The sequence below is a fragment of the Diabrotica virgifera genome, chromosome 3 (genome assembly GCF_917563875.1).
Source record: "Diabrotica virgifera virgifera chromosome 3, PGI_DIABVI_V3a".
Classification (NCBI taxonomy): Eukaryota; Metazoa; Arthropoda; class Insecta; order Coleoptera; family Chrysomelidae; genus Diabrotica; species Diabrotica virgifera.
The window spans coordinates 260,266,754-260,284,533 of record NC_065445.1 but is presented as its reverse complement, the minus strand read 5'-3'; the positions used below and the strand labels follow the sequence as shown (position 1 = coordinate 260,284,533).

Sequence of the window (17,780 nt, the reverse complement as noted above, 5' to 3'; positions counted from 1 at the left end):
GGCGTCAGGAATATTTTTTATATAAACATTAATTATTGGTGCTACGCGCGTGACAGCGGATAATTTGCTCTGATTGGGCATTCCAATGATCTTTGATAATGATTTATACATTTTAATTTTTATTACATTTAGATGTAAATAAATAAATTTGTTTATTGCAAAATAAAAACACATACTCTATCCTTTGAAATAACACTTTTTTTAGCAAAAACTTTCTTTGTTCGTATATTTTAACTTAGAGAATAAGAGTTTATTATTTTTAAACATATGCAATTGTTTAAACAATATTTCACAAACAATAATAAAATTAGTTTGATTTTTGTGGAATTAAAATATTAAAATACAACAAAATATATAGTAAGAAAATAATATATTAAATAAAGATTAGAAGAAATTTTGGTGGAAATCAACTTGTGTGAATCAAACACCGCTGTCCTGCGCGTAGCACCAAAAATTAATGTTTATTTTAAAAAATTTCCTGACGCCGTGGTAATTATACGATTTTAATTTTAAAAATTGCAAATAAAAGGTACAGTACACTTCTATAAGCAAAAAATAATTCAACTTGCTATCTGCTTTATTTTCAGTCATGCAACATTTTACAAAAATGAATTTTTTTGAGAAAGCTGGATTGCAAAATTTATTTTGCAAAATGTGTTAAACCCATTTTAATGAAATTTACAGTGTTGTTTTGCTATATCATAGAGTTTTCCTGGGTAAAATATGAAGGTCCTAAGTGTAGCATAAATGGTTGAAAAACGAAAAATACGAATACTTGTTTTTGCATGGTTTTTTTCGCAATTATTGCTATATTGCAAAAAGGGTGACTATTTTTTAAATTTTTTACCAATTAATTGATTGGTTGACTTACCTGTTAAGGAAGGACAATCATAATGGTCCTATCTTACATTTCGAACATTTGTACTAATTGTAGTGGCATTTTCTGGCCTCTGATCACAATTTAAAGAAGAAGAATAAGAAAAAAGAAGATATTAGGCTTCTTGACACGTGACGTGGGCACATCACTGTTTTTTTTTTTTTTTTTTATTTTGATCGCACAAAAACTGGTGGGTTCGAAAGAATCAAAGTAGTCCTGTCGCCAGGGGGGGTACAACGGCCTCGTTAATTCAGATGGACTTACCCAAATTTTTTTTTATGTATTTTGACCCGTAGAACACGAATTTTTTGGGTAACAGTTGATCCGGATGTCGATAAGATTGTTATAGACCAAGAACTTGAGGAATCAAATAACAGCGATTTTTGGCAAAACAAAACAATATTTTGTATTTTTTGGGTCATTTTAAGCAAAAAATATTTCTACAAGTTTTTTAGTAGGATGCACAGTTTTCGAGATAAACGCGGTTGAACTTTCAAAAAATCGAAAAACTGCAATTTTTAAACCCGAATAACTTTTGATTAAAAAATAAAATAGCAATTCTGCTTAGCGCCTTTGAAAGTTCAAGTCAAATTATGTCGGTTTTGATTATTTGCATTGCTAAAAATTTATTGTGTTATTGCTAAACAAAGCTACAAACAACTAGTGCGTGAGTGATGTTTCTATGATTTCTCATTTAAAATCGAACGAGTAGGTAGAATAGGTACTAGTGCAATCAAGACTATTTCTACGTTACATGCGTTAAAACGCATGTAAAAGCACGGGAAACCCTACGTGTTTATAGCTTTGTTAAACAATAAAAAAATAAATTTTTACCAATGCAAATAATCAAAACCGATATAATTTGACTTAAACTTTCAAATGCGGTAAGCAGACTTGCTATTTTATTTTTTAATCAAAAGTTATTCGGGTTCAAAAATTGCAATTTTTCGATTTTTTTAAAGTTCAACCGCGTTTATCTCGAAAACTGTGCATCCTACGAAAAAACTTGTAGAAATATTTTTTACTTAAAATGGCCCAAAAAATACAAAATATTGTTTTGTTTTGCCAAAAATCGCTGTTATTTGATTCCTCAAGTTCTTGGTCTATAACAATCTTATCGACATCCGGATCAACTGTTACCCAAAAAATTCGTGTTCTACGGGTCAAAATACATAAAAAAAACTTGAGTAAGTCCATCTGAATTAACGAGGCCGTTGTACCCCCCCTGGCGACAGGACTAAAGGGAGGGAGCGTACAAATGTTCGAAATGTAAGATAGGACAATTATGATTGTCCTTCCTTAACAGGTAAGTCAACCAATCAATTAATTGTCCTTCACATTACATTTCGAACATTTGTACTAATTGTAGGCTGTTGAAAGATTAAGCAATATTGTGCGATAATTAAACAAAACTACATTGCAATCCAAAAATCGATACTTTACATTTTTTTTTATTAGGAACTTTACAAAAAAAGGAAATATTAGAACAATTAAGAGTAATGTTTTTAAATAATAAGAAAATTACTGTTCTTATGTAATAATAATAATATAAACATATAATTACCAATGTATAACAAACAATAAACAAACGCAGAAGCATATAATATGGACTAAACAGACAATATAGTTTTTGCAAAGAGTCCGTAATCTTTTGCTAGAAGTTTATTATAAAGAATATTAAATACTTGAGAATTTTCTGTCCATCCCGCCGTCTCTCTAATAGTTTCTATACTTATTTAATCTAGCCCTAGCTCCTGCTGACGTAGATGCTTGTCTAACACTATACCCTTTAAAAATATTGGTGTCTATGTTACATAATTTTAAAACATCTTTTAGCCATCTACTCAAAGTCTGCGTAGATGCTGCTTTATATGGTTTTTTTATTGTTATAAACAACTTGTCCTCTGATTGAAGATGAATATTTTTAGAAATCTCTAAATAGTGACATAAAGTCGATGCTACACAAAACTGTGGTTTTTCTTTAAAATAGAGAAATCTTAAAATAGGTTGATTTTTATTTTTCGAAGAAGTCTTTATCCTATCTGGTATCAAAATCGCAATTTTATCTTGATCCATGAAAATATTTTGAATTTTTATTAGAGATAAGGATTGCAACCTGTGAGCTGTAGTCAGAGCAATCAACATTACAAGTTTGCAAGTAAGTTCTTTCAAGGAAAGACCTGTGGGAGGAAATAATGTTTCTAAATAAAATAATACTGGTTGAGGGTCCCAAGTAAATTGATATTTGGGCAATGAAGGTTTGAGATTATATATACTTTTGTAAAAATTTTTAAACATGTTTTTATGATTTTCTGGTATATCTATTATCAATGCCAATACAGCTCTATGAATGTTTTTAGAGCTATATGTATAATCCTGATCTACGATATATTTAATAAAATTAATAATATTTGATAATTCATAAGCAAAAGGGTCCATATTTTTTCTATACTATACCTCCACCTTCTCTTGAAAACTGTATCATGTAAATTTAGTTTTTTTTTTGTTGTAATAGATGCAATCACAATTGCGATGGAATGCTCAGGAATATCTTTTCTTAAAAAATCTTGCCTGACAAACATGCGATAGTCAGGGTAAGATGTTGGTGTCCCGGATATGAAAGCCTAAAAGGGTTCAAAATTAAATTTTTATCAGGTCCTAAAATTATCTTTTTGCCTGATATCAGTTTATTAAAGGTTGGTTACCAAATCTGATTTGGCCATTCTGCTACTACCACAATTCCTACTTCTTTGTCACATATGATCTTTTCTAAAACTCTTGGAATAATAGCAAAAGGTGGAGTGGAAAAGCATAAAATTTTAATCCATGCCAATCTATAGTGAAGGCATCAACTTTCTCCGATTCGGGGTCAGGTTTCCAAGATACATACCTTGCACATTTTTTGTTAAGATATGTGGCAAACAAATCGATTTCTGGAATATGAAGCTGCTTAAAAATTATATTAACACAATTATCACTTAAAGAATACTCTGTTCCTATTTTCAAAGATCTTGACTCTGAATCAGCAATAATATTTTCTTTTGTACTGATATAAGATGCAAGTATTTTAAATTTATATTTTCACAGTATTGCCAAATTTCTCTGCAAATGTTGTTAAGATTAGAATATTGCACACTCCCCATCTTGTTAATACAAGATACAGCTGTTGTGTTATCTATTCTTAGCAAAATATTACAATTCCTATATTCCTTGGAAAAGGATTTCAAGTCATTATATGCTGCCAATAACTCAAGAACATTTATATGTAGTTCTCGCTGTTCATAACTCCAAAAACCATGAGTTTTATTATCATTACCGCATGCTCCCCATGCTAAAATAGATGCATCACAAAATATTTCAAGTACATAATTAGATTCTTTTATATTTTGTTCACTAATTGGTATGTTATGTACCTAACCACCAATTGAAATCGTTTTACAAGTATTTAGGTATGGTCATTTTTGTGTTAAAACTATTAGTTTTAGAAAGAGCAAGCCACTTTTCTTTTTCTAAATTTTTTAAGTATAATGTTCCATATTTAACTGAAGGACAAACTGCTACCAACTGACCGATTAAAGCTGCAAATGATCTTATCATACATGTACTTTTATTTTTGATGGTCTGAATACTATTAATTATTTTTTCTTTTTTGTCAGCAGGAGCAAAATATATTATTTTATTAGAATTAAACGTAAAACCAAGAAAAGTTATAATTTGTGTGGGTGAAAGTATACTTTTTCTTTATTTATAGTAAATCCCAGGCGGGAAAATATTGAACAAGTTTCATAGGTCTGGATCCCGCGTATGAAAAAAAAGTTGATTAATAACAAGCTGAAAATTTGTTAATAGCTTAAGGGTGTCTAGTCGGATAAACTTTGATATATGGGAACACTGGAACAGGGGCAGTTTTAATTGTGGAACAGGTTAAAAATTTGGAACGGTCACACCACGAAAACGGCACATTTATTTTGTCCGACAGAACAGACTTAAACTCTCCGAACAGAGATTAAGCTCTCATGCAAAAATCAGACTGCTATTTATCACCTGTCATATTTCTTGTCATTTGACATATTCTACATGTTCCACTCATTAAAACGCCCATTTGGTGGTAAATAGTAGTCTGATTTTTGCATGAGAGTTTAATCTCTGTTATACGAGTTTAAGTCTGTTCTGTCGGACAAAATACATGTGCCGTTTTCGTGGTATGACCGTTCCAAATTTTTAACCTGTTCCACAATTAAAACTGCCCCTGTTCCAGTGTTCCCATATATCAAAGTTTGTCCGACTAGACACCCTTAAACTATTAACAAATTTTCAGCTTGCTATTAATCAACCTTTTTTTCATACGCGGGATCCAGACCTATCAATATTTTCTTTAAATTTCAAATATGATTTTGAAATCAGTAAAGTGTCATCTAAAAAAATGACAGAAGTAAAGCCTCTTGTTTTTAGATTGTTTAAGGCTCGTTTTAAGGTTTTCGTAAATATAAAAGGCGATATATTCAAACCAAATGGTAAGCAGTTGAAATGATATAGAATATTTTTTTACTCAAATTTTAAATATATTTTTTTAAATTTTCATGAAGAGGAATAGCAAAATAGGCATCTTGTAAATCTACTTTTGCCATAAAACAACCCTTGAAAATGAGCTTGAGAACTGACCTATAGTCTTCCAACTTAAAATGTGGGGCTTCTATAAAGCAATTTAACTGTTTTAAATTTAAAACAAATCTATGACTTTCGTCCTTTTTGGGCACTAGAAAATATGAAGAAAGGAATTGCTCTCTTGTATGTGACGAAGGAGAAATAGCTCCCTTATCAAGTAATTGCTTTATAGCTAAATCATACGACTCATTTGGGTCTATGAAAAACTTTGGGTGCTCTCTCTTGAGACGGTGTTGTTTTAAATAAAATATTAAAACCTTGGACCCAACTTAAAACTTTGATGTCTGAAGTAGTCTTTTTCCGGTTTTTAAAATAATTAGCCACATTTCCTGCTGATTTTTTATTTACCTTTAGTATGACCTCCTGGTTGTTCTGGTTGGGTTTTGGTGCTGTTGTCTGCTCGACTGTTTGTATCTCGATGTTGGTTGAGGATGATTTGGGTAGTGGCTTTGTCGAAATCTTGGTCTGTTTGAGGCTGGATTGAAGTTTAAACTCTGCTGATTGAAGTTGTTAGATTCTGGAAGAACTCTTGTTGTATGCTGAGTGGTAAAAACAGCTTGGCGTTGTGGCGCAGTCTTCGGACAAAAAGTGGCTTTTTGTGGCTTCATTATAGAGCTGACTTGAAAAGCTGCCGATCTTGCATCTTTGCTTTCTTTCAATATTTCAATCAAATTCTCCCCAAATAAATATTTATCTATAGGTTGCTCGTCTAATAATTTTTTAAATTTTAAATGTAATGAAGAACTGAGCAAAAATCTTCTGTGCAAGGACATCTTATAAAACACTTCTGTATTGAAGTTTATGGAATTGGCAATTGTTTCGATATTCCTTTTTTTTTGTTTAATCCTAATTCGACCTCTTTATAAAGGGACATAATACTTGCAGCTAAAATTGTTTGCATAGTTTGCAAGTATTTATCTTCCCTAATTTTATTTTTATCTTTTATGGCAGATAAAACCTCAAAATTCAACTGAGGTGGGCAAAGTCTTTCGCAGTTTGTAGCAGGTAAGAATTTTTCTGTAAGTTTACCCACAATACTTTTGTCTAAGCCTTTGGAAAGAGAATAGTTTAGCCTTTTTGCTACATCTGGCAACATTTCAGAAGCATTAAGGTTAGTTTTTAATGGGTCTTCCCCAATTAAGTTAATCATATTTAGAGAAATAGATTCTTTCTGTGTAAGTACCTCTCCAATGAAAAAATCTTCTGTTTGTTGTTGCGACTCCTCAATAAGTACTGCTGGTTGTAAAACCAAAATCCTCAATTATGCTCAAATTGCATTGGATCTCATTGTCTGTATTATTTAGTGAAACTGACGGGCTATGCACCTCTACAATGGTTTCTGTAATATTATTTTTAATATTTTGACAAAACCAAACAAAAATTTAGTGTAAGTAAACTTGCTACGCTTGAAAAGTGAAATCAAGGTAAAATGTACAAAAAAATATTATGTATTGTATTTTAAATTTCTGGGCTACTATAAAATAGAGCCTAAGAAATAGGAGCATCTCAAATAAATCATAAAGATTTTCTGGGCTATTAAAACATACCCGCTCCCCTAGTATTATTGTTTGAAGACAAACCAAACACAAATTTTGTGTAAGTAACTTGCTATTCTTGTGATGTAAATTCGAAGTAAAATATGTAAAATTAGTTAAATAAAAATATATTCCATTCTATACTTCTGGGCTAATATAAAGTGCCTCTGAGAAATAGAAGCAGGTCACATAATCATAAAGATTTTCTGGGCAACTTAAAAGTACCCTCTGATTTATTGTTATATCCTTAATTATTTAGTCTGTATTACTTTGGACTACCTCAAGGCACCCTTATTGAGACAAACAATATAATTTTTCTTTGCAAAATGTGACGTTTTTGCATGTCATTTATGTTAACCCATTTTCTACGAAATAAACATTAATAGGAAAACCAGTGCAGTCCGGCAACATAGTGCCTGTTTTTTATTCGAACAGGAAGATGGAGAAAAAACAGGTACTATGGCAACAGAAAAATATATTGATAACAACAAAATAAAAGTCTCCATGTTTGAAGTTGATTAAAATTGTCACTTTGTAAATAATTAATAAATATAGCTATTTATTCACGCTAAATTTAATTTACCTACCATAAGAAAATAAAAAAAATATATAAATACCTGAGTCCTTTTCATCCATTTTCTCTCGCAACTTTAGCAATTTCTGTTGCAACTCTTCATATTTCCGCCGCTTTCGGGATAAACAATCACTCTTTGATGACCTTTTTTGGCATTTTAAACGCTTTTTAACAATTTTTATAAAATTATTTCGAACACGCGTGTGATCAGCCGCGCACAGAAAAAAACAGTGATGTGCCCACGTCACGTGTCAAGAAGCCTAATATCTTCTTTTTTCTTATTCTTCTTCTTTAAACTGTGATCAGCGGCCAGAAAATGCCACTACAATTAGTACAAATGTTCGAAATGTAATGTGAAGGACAATTATATATTGTAGAAAATTTAATTATGCAACTTTTATAGTAGTACAACTTTTTTCAGAAATGAACAGTTTTAAAGTTATAATCAAAAAACCAATAAAAAATCGAATTTTTCCTTCATATTTTGACATTTTGATTATTTATACAATGTTCCGGACCATTTTGAGTGGGAGGATAACTCAAATGTTATTACTTGAGTTATTTTTAAGCAATTTCTGCAACAAAATTTGAGTCAACTCTCAACGTCCATCTCAAAACAGATGCGACCTGGATTATAATTAAATTAAACTATTTTAAGTTGAATTCATTTGAACTTATATTCGTAACAAATAAAATTTCAAGTGAAAATTTATCCTCATTAAAATAAACAAACATTATGAATGAAGCAACGCAAGGGCATTCTGGACCAAAACACTGCAATGTAAATCAGATGCAATGCATCTGGACCAAAACACTGCAATGTAAATGCAGCGAGAAATGAAATAGTTAATATTACACAAAATTATTAAAATGAAAAAATAAATAATACTATCTAACAATAAAACACTGAAAACGTTTGTTTTCTATACTTCCAAAAAATTTATTATAACTAATTGACTACAGCTGTTTCGGCGGAGTGCCTTTCTCAAGTGATATAGTTTACAATGTGTTTGCCTTTTTAAGTCTTCAACTGAAGAGGTTGAGGAGTGGGGAGCTGTTTGTCTCGAGTTGGTCATTCAGAATTATATCTGTATTTTTCAGTTTATTAATTTCCATAGATTCTAAAAAAGATAGCTTAAGGCCTTTATTTTGAATATGTAGAATTTGAAACTCTTCATTGAAAGAATGATTATGATCTAGAAGGTGAAGTGCGTATGTAGAACTGTCTGTTTTTCTATTGTTGAATGCCCTTTTGTGTTCTGCTATCCGTTTGTCAAAAGTTCTGCCAGTTTGACCGATGTACGTTTTCGGACAGTCACCACAAGTTAGTTTGTACACACCACTCTGTAGTTGCTTTCTATTTCGGCTTTTATTGTTCTTAATATATTTGCTTAAGTTGTTGTTAGTTCTGAAAGCTGGTGTTATTCCTTTCTTTTTTATGTATCTGGCTATCTTTGTTGTTATCTTGCCAGTATATGTGAGAGAGCAGAAGGTACTGGGTTCTTTCTGTGGTGGTGGATACACTAATTTCAGGGCTTTCTAATGGAGTTTTTGGTTTAAAATTTTGTTAACTGTTTGTTCGTTATAGCCGTTGTTTACTGCTATTTGTTTAATGATGTTTAGTTCTATCTCGAAGTTATTTTTTGTCATGGGAATTTCTGTCAGTCTATGTATCATGCTATGGTAGGCTGCTAATTTGTGTTGTGTAGGATGGGATGATGAATTGTGTATAGTTGTGTCAGTATGGGTAGGTTTATGATATATGGAGAACTCATGTTTGTTGTGTAGTCTGGAAATCGTTACATCTAGAAAGTTTATGGAGTTATTCTGTTCTGTTTCTATTGTAAACTCAATATTATTATGAAGTGAATTAATATATGATAGAAATTGGTCAAGTTGTCTGTTAGTTCATGTAAAGCATACTAGTATATCATCCACTCCTCACCCTCTTCAGTTGAAGACTTAAAAAAGCAAACACATTGTAAACTATATCACTTGAGAAAGGCACTCCGCCGAAACAGCTGTAGTCACTTAGTTATAATAAATTTTGTGGAAGTATAGAAAACAAACGTTTTTAGTGTTTTATTGTTAGATAAAATGAACTTCCATCAAGTAACGGTCGAATCCATCAAATAATACTATATTTTTCATATGCAAGAATTAGCAAAAATGACATTTTCCTAACATAACCACACACTCATTCTTTGTCAATTAATCAACTTGTCCCATCGAGGAAGTTTATTTATTAAACCGCATGACGTATGTTATAAACCAGCAAATAACGAACAGAGAATACAGAGAAAAGCGAGACAATGGGTGATGTGTAAAAGGGGGTTAATTACCTTTCCTTCCTGAGTTCCCCGTTTCGTTTCCGGAAGTTGGCGACGAGCATTTGAAGTTCTTCCGCATGGTGCTCGTACATCTGACCCAACTGTTGGGTGAAATCGGACACTGAAACAGACACGTTTTCTTTTATTAGTTTGGTGGAATTGGACTTATGTTCGGTTTGTTCTTAGACAGTTTGCAAAGTTTCAAATAAAAACAAAGTTCTACATGTCTTAATAAAAATGTACAATAACAGAATATAATTCACAAAGTTCCACATGTTTTAATAAAAATGTACAATACCAGAATATTTTTCACTCATTTAATATATGTAATTAAAAGTTGGTATATAATACGAGTTTATAGTTTCTGAAGACAAAAAGTTGACAAAAATGAAATTAAAATTTTTACAAATACAAACAATTTTACCGAAAACATTAAATCCCTTATTATCAGAGTGATTAAATTTCCAGTTTGTAGTCTAGTGGAATCAGAAATAATATTTTGCTTTATTATCACTGAAAGTTTTAGAATTTTATGGACAAATCTTGCAAATCGTCAGAGAAAAAAAAACAATAACAAATACAATTTACTGAAATCGTAAATATTGTAAAATAAAAGACAATGGAATAAAACACAAACAATATGTTACAATTTCCTTAGCTTAATGCCTCGACAGTTAATGGCCATTGGCACGATACAGTTGATTTTTTAATCAGATGCCTAGTGTAGTGAGTAAATGTCCTATGACCACTGGCTTCATTGTCTTTACAAAATGTCGCTAATTGTGTCTGAACGTATTATTCCTTAAGAAACTATTCTACTGAATAATATGGTCTTTCAGATAAATAGGCTTTTGTCATTTTATGGAACTTGGGGAAAGATGTTGGAAAATTAGGTTGGAAAGGCAGATGGTTGTATAATTTTTTTGCAGAATAAAATATAGATTTCTTTGCCAACTCATGTTGGTATTGCTGGAAAGACATGTAGGTGTTTTCAAATTAAGCAAACAGTTTCTAAAATATATAAAGAAGGAAGTGTTAAAAACTCAAAGAAGGTCTCAAAAAAGTGGAGTACCAAAAACACAAAAGCTTAATAAGACTCTCTCTAAAAGGAACTCTTTAAATAATAATAATAATAAAATAAATAATGTTTATTCAGAGAAAAGATACAATACATACAATGCTAATACATTAAAATCATTATAATTCCCTATAAATAAACACAAAAATACCACTTGAAGCAGAATGCTTGTGCAGTGGTTAATTTGGTTCATTGTAATGTAACAAAAATATCCTGAGTAGGTACCTACACACTATCTTTTCACAGGCAATACAATAATATAATATCTGTTACTTAATAATAAGAGAAGAAAGAAAAAGCAAAGAGCATTACATTGTTTTTTGAATAACTAAATAATTAAAGAATATAATTATATTTCAAAATCTGGAAAAAAATTAAAAATACAGCATCCCTACGATGTATTTATCAAAAAATAACAACAACAAATGAGAAAAAAAATCACAATTAGGTACAACTATGAGTCCAATATTCAAACACTTGTTTTATTTTCTAACTTCAATTAAATAATGTATTACTGAAAGAGGCGTATCTATAATATATTTCTTTAATTTTTTTTAAATTGTTTTATATTCTTGACATTCTGAACATTTATGGGTAAAACGTTAAAGGACCTAGGTCCTAGGTAAGTGAAACAACGCTGTCCAATTGTTTTTTCACTTTTAGGGGGTATCGCTTTATTCCTGTTTCTGGTGGAGTATTCATGCAAGGGAAAACTGTAGTGTTTGTTTATTTTTATATTGATATATAGTAACCACTTTAAAATAAAGCTGCCTAATATCAAAAATATTAGTTTCCTTGTATAATAATTCAGTGGAGTAAAGCTTGGGCTTTCGATAAATTGATTTTAAAATTTTTCTTTGGACGACATTAAGTTGTTCCAAATGATTGCCATACACCCCGCCCCACCCAAGAATCCCATAGCATAATCTAGATTCTACTAAGGCAAAGTACATAGTTTTTAAAAGACGCTGTTCTAAAATATTGTTTAAGTATTTAAATTTATAGAGTAAACTTCGAAGGTTTTTTGTCACATTCGCAATATGTAGGTTCCATTTTAAATGACTATCAATTGTAATTCCCAAATACTTTACAGAATGAGCAGACAGAATATTGATCCTTTTATCCTTCATTGGATATTATTAGTGTTTGGTAGTTAAGCAGACTTGTTTTGTAAGATCCAAAAGGCAAAAAGAAAGTTTTTGTGAAGTTAACAGTTAGTTGTTTGTGTCCAAACCAATCAAAACAATTTTTTAAATCTTCTTCAGCCAATAATTTTAGATTTTCCCAATTATCTGCAGTATACAGTACAGCTGTGTCATCTGCATAACTAATAATTTTACCTTTTAATTTCATTGACAATAAATTATTAACATAAATTATAAACAACAATGGACCAAGAATCGTTCCTTGCGGAACACCGTACTTCACCACATTTCTCTCACTCATACTTTTATTTATTTTTACCCTTTGTACCCTATTATCTAGATAAATTTCAAAAAATCTTAATACGTTGTCTCTGAAACCTACATCAGCCAAAGTTTCCAAGAGTTGCTTATGGCCTACTGTGTCGAAAGCTTTAGCCAAGTCTAAAAATACACATAATGTGGGCTTACCTCTATCAACTGAATCATAAATGCAACCCATTAGTGAAGCAATTGCATCATCTGTACCTCTGCCTTCAACAAAGCCAAATTGATTATTAGATATGATTTTATGTAGGTCTAAAAATTTTAGCATCCGAGTTTTAATCGCTTTTTCCATAATTTTTGCAAGGCTAGAGATTAGTGAAATTGGGCGGTAATTTTGGCTTAAATCCTTATTTCCTGATTTATATACAGGTTTGATCATTGCGTCTTTAAATTATGTTGGACATTTTCCATTTTCTATAATTTTATTTAATAAATATGTTAAAGGGGATACAATTTCTCCTGAAACTTCTTTTAATATTTCTGCCTTTAATAAATCAGGTCCGGGAGCTTTATTCAGCTTAAGGGATTGAATAATCACTATAACTTCACTTTCAGTTATTGGATCAAAAACAGCATTTTGAGCGACTGAGATTCTATTCCGATTATTGGATGGCGGTTTTTTTATATTGTTAGCCAGTTTTTCACCAATAGTTGAAAAATAATTATTGAAGGTATTAGCGATATCCAAATCAGAGTTCATAATCCGGTCACCCTCTACTAACTGTTTAACGCGTACAGAATTTACCTCAGTTTGGGTCAGTTCACGAATAACCTTCCACGTATTTCTACTATCGGGTTTATTAGTAATTACGTTTTTGAAATATTCTGCCTTAGTATTTTTTATTAAATTTGTCAAAAAATTTTTGTAATTTTTGTATTCTTGTTTAAGAATTTCATTATGTGGATTTTGGATAATTTTTTTATATAATTTATTTTTTGTGTCTATTAATTTTATTTTGCCAGACGTTATCCATTTCTTCCGTTTAACTTCGTTCGTATTTTTTTTTTTCATAAGTAGATTCTTTTATTTTCTTTTGAACAGTTGTTACAATTTTAGTTGCAATATCTTGTACGTCACTTAAAAGGAAAATTTCGCTCCAATCATACTTTCTTAGTATTTCTCTTAATTTGTTATAATTAATGTAACTATTTTTAAATTTATTAATATTTTTTTTACAAATAATGTTCATGTTAATGTTTAGTTCTCCTATTGTACAGAAGTGATCGGTAGTTAAAGATGTAATAATGAAAGCAGAACAAATATCTTCAATAGACTCTTTAGTGGATTTAACAAACGTATGATATATACAGCTACCTCCCGATTTATTTGGCATAGTTATTTTGTTTATTAATGAATGAAAATTATATTCGGACAGTAAATTTAAATAAGTATTAGCGATTTCATCGTCTGCAAGTATGTCAATATTAATATCGCCAACAATAATGTTATATGTGATTGGTTCTGCTTTTATTATATTTAAATAATTTTCTAAGGCTACAATAAACGCACTTTCTGAGGTTGCAGGCGAACGGTATATTGCTGTAATAAGTATCATTATGTTATTGAGTTTAATTTTTAATTTTAAGAATTTAAAAATGTTAACCTCTACTATTTCCACCTCGTAGTCAAGGTTATTTTTTATGAATATTATCACATCGTCATTTTGATTGAAATTACCCTCGTTATAATGGATAGTATATCCATCCAATTTAAAAATATCTATACATGCCACTTGTCTGGTCTCAGTAAATACAAAACAATCAATATCATTTTCTATTTGTTGTGTGTAAATATTAAACTCATCAAAATTTTTAATAATGGACCCAATATTTTGGTGCAAAATACGAAAAGATTAGTTCTTATTGGAACACAAATTATATTCGTTTATGGAGTGAACTACTTTTGTATCAATAGGAGTGTAATTAATGTATTCCAGAAAAGAATTCATGTTGCAATAATTAATATAGCGTACCAGTATTACTGATTATTAAATTAAAACTATTCTAGAAAACAAAAAAAGGTGAAAAAATAAACTATAAGTACAATAATAGTCGAAGAAATAAAGCACTGAACCTCCGAAAAAAAAACGACAAGAGGGATCTTAACAATTTTTTTGCATTCGGTGTGTGAATGCGCCAGGAAACTTTGTGACCCCTAGCCATGAGATAATATTGAAAAACTGCATACAAAAAATGTATCATTAAAGTGCATCTCAGACAAACAATAAAAAAATTCAAAACTCGTCAATTATTGGCGCAAATGAGTTCAATTTTGTTACTCGGGGGTTTTTGGGTTCGATGAAAACGAATATTACGTGGTAAGTAATCTTCGGAGTACCTGGTGCAAAGGGTACCTACTGTTTACCTCGTGTTGTGGAGGTTTCGGCAAAAAATTTATTAAAAAATTAGTCAAAGATCATTACTCGGGGGGTTTTTGGGATCGCTAACGACGAATATGACATCAGAAGTGATCTCCGGAATACCTGGTGCCCAGGGTACCTACTGTTTACTTCTTCTTCTGGAGTTTTTGGCAAATTCAATAAAATTCGTAAAAATTCATTACTCGAGAGTTTTTGGGGTCTCTGACTACGAATATGACATCGGAAGTGATCTCCGGAGTACCTGGTGCCCAGGGTACCCACTGTTTATCTTGTGACAAATGATTTTTTACTAATTTTTTAATGAATTTGCCGAAAACTCTAGAAGTCGAGGTAAACAGTAGGTACCCTGTGCACCAGGTACTCCGGAGATCACTTCCGATGACATATTTGTCGTCAGAGTCCCCAAAATCCCCCTGAGTAATGAATTTTGGCTACTTTTTTAATGAATTTGTCGAAAACTCGAGAAAACGAGGTAAAGAGTAGGTACCCTGTGTACCAGGTACTCCGTAGATCACTTCTGATGTCTTATTTGTCGTCAGCGACACAAAAACCACCGAGAAATGACTTTTAAGTAATTTTTAAAAAATTGTTTTTCCAAAATTCCACAAGGCGAGGTAAACAGTAGGTACCCTTGTCACCAGGTACTCCGGAAATCACTTACGACATAATATTCGTTTTCAGCGACCCCAAAAATCCCCCGAGTAACAAAATTGAACTAATTTCCGCCGATAATTGACGAGTTCTGAATTTTTTTTATTGTCTGTTTGAGATGCACTTTAAGAATGCATTTTTTGTATGCAGTTTTTCATTATTATCTCATGGCTAGGGGTCTCAAAGTTTTGTGGCGTATTCTAAGTCTGGATCCCGCGTATGAAAAAAAAGTTGATTAATAGCAGGCTGAAAATTTGTTATTAGCTTAAGGGTGTCTAGTCGGACAAACATTGATATATGGGAACACTGGAACAGGGGAAGTTTTAACTGTGGAACAGGTTAAAAATTTGGAACGGTCAGACCACGAAAACGGCACATGTATTTTGTCCGACAGAACAGACTTAAACTCTCCGAACAGAGATTAAACTCTCATGCAAAAATCAGACTGCTATTTATCACCAAATTGGCGTTTTAATGAGTGGAACATGTAGAATATGTCAAATGACAGGAATTATGACAGGTGATAAATAGCAGTCTGATTTTTGCATGAGAGTTTAATCTCTGTTCGGAGAGTTTATGTCTGTTCTGTCGGACAAAATAAATGTGCCATTTTCGTGTTATGACCGTTCCAAATTTTTAACCTGTTCCACAATTAAAACTGCCCCTGTTGCAGTGTTCCCATATATCAAAGTTTATCCGACAAGGCACCCTTAAGCTATTAACAAATTTTCAGCTTGCTATTAATCAACTTTTTTTTCATACGCGGGATCCAGACCTATTCACGGATCAAATGCAAAAATAATTATTAAGATCCGACTTGTCGTTTTTGTTTTCGGAGGTAAGGCCGATTTTAGTGCTTTATTCTTCTTTTTTTTGTAGTGTCTATCCGTTTCGGATGTAAGCGATCATCATGGCAATCTGTACTTTGCACGTTGCTGCTCTAAAAAGACTTGTAGTTGTTGTGTTGAACCATGTGCGTAGATTCTTCAGTCAGGAAATCTTTCGCCTTCCTGGTCCTCGTTTTCCCTTCACTTTTCCTTGCAAGATTAGTTGCAGTAGTCCATATCTTTTGCTGTTTCTCATGATGTGACTGAGGTATTCGATTTTGGCTGATTTTATTTTGGTTAACAGCTCTTTCTTTTTGCATTCTCATCAAAACACCCTCATTAGTATCATGGTCGGTATAAGATACCTTCAGGATTCGATGATAAAGCCACATCTCAAAGCCTCAATTTTCTTACAGGTGGTGTCTGTGAGAGTCCACGCCTCAACTCCGTACACCAGTATAGGAAAGATATAACATCGCAGTAACCTGACTTTTGTGGGCAATGATAAATCATGATATCTGAATAACTTAGCCATTTCTTAAATGCAGATCTTGCTTTCTCTATCCTACATTTAATTTCGGTCCCAGTTTTCATTGACGTTCGTACCAAGGTAGGTGTATGTTTTTACTCTTTCTATTTGTTGACGTTTCACACTGATTCGTCCAAATTATTGTTCCTTTTTAGAGATCATTATACATTTTTTTTCTTAGTGTTTTGTGAAAGTTCGTATCTCTGGCTGCAGTGGCGGATATAGGAAAATATTTTGGGGGGGGGGGGGGCAATAACCGGGGAATCCGGGGGGGGGGGTATGGAATAAGCAGAGGGGGGTTCGGGTATACTCCCACGAAAAAAAATTTAAAGAATTGGTATATTTTTATTTTAATTTAATATTTTAAGTTTACAACTTTATTACAACTTTTATATTTTAAGTTTACAACACAAAATCAAGGTTTCTTGGTACACTCGCAAACTTGTCAAGAACTTCTTCAGTGCTTATTGCAAAGTCTCTGTGGATTGAAAGCAACGCTAGCCCATTAAGCCTATTTTCCGAAGTGCTATTTCTCAAGTATGTTTTTAGCCTTCTTAAACTTGAGAACGATCTTTCCACGATTGCCACAGAAACAGGCAGAACTGCTAGCAGTTTTAATAGAACATAAATGTTTGGGAAGAAATCTTGGTCACATTTTTCAAGAGAGCTTACGGCTGACTTGGGAAGATTTTCATACTTCTCTTGGCTCCACCTTTCTTTCCACAGCATGAACTCGCTTTCCACAACCTCTTTATGGGACAAATCCTCTTCATAGGAATTGAAAGCAGGTTCCAATGCACAGAAATCAGTTTTGATACAAAATTCTGGAAGGATGTTTTGTAAGGATGCAACTGTTTCCTTGTG

The 17,780-nt window shown here is 31.9% G+C and overlaps 1 protein-coding gene across 7 annotated transcripts in view; it reads right to left on the bottom strand.

Annotated features, from left to right (window-relative positions):
- Positions 1-17,780, bottom strand: part of LOC114324758 (uncharacterized) — a 1,163,158-nt gene that overhangs the window by 606,910 nt on the left and 538,468 nt on the right. For all 7 annotated transcript variants that reach the window (XM_050646138.1, XM_050646134.1, XM_028272597.2 and 4 more), the window contains one exon: positions 9,994-10,102. In XM_050646138.1, coding sequence (XP_050502095.1) covers positions 9,994-10,102 — 109 coding nt within the window. The remainder of the gene's footprint in view (positions 1-9,993; positions 10,103-17,780) is intronic.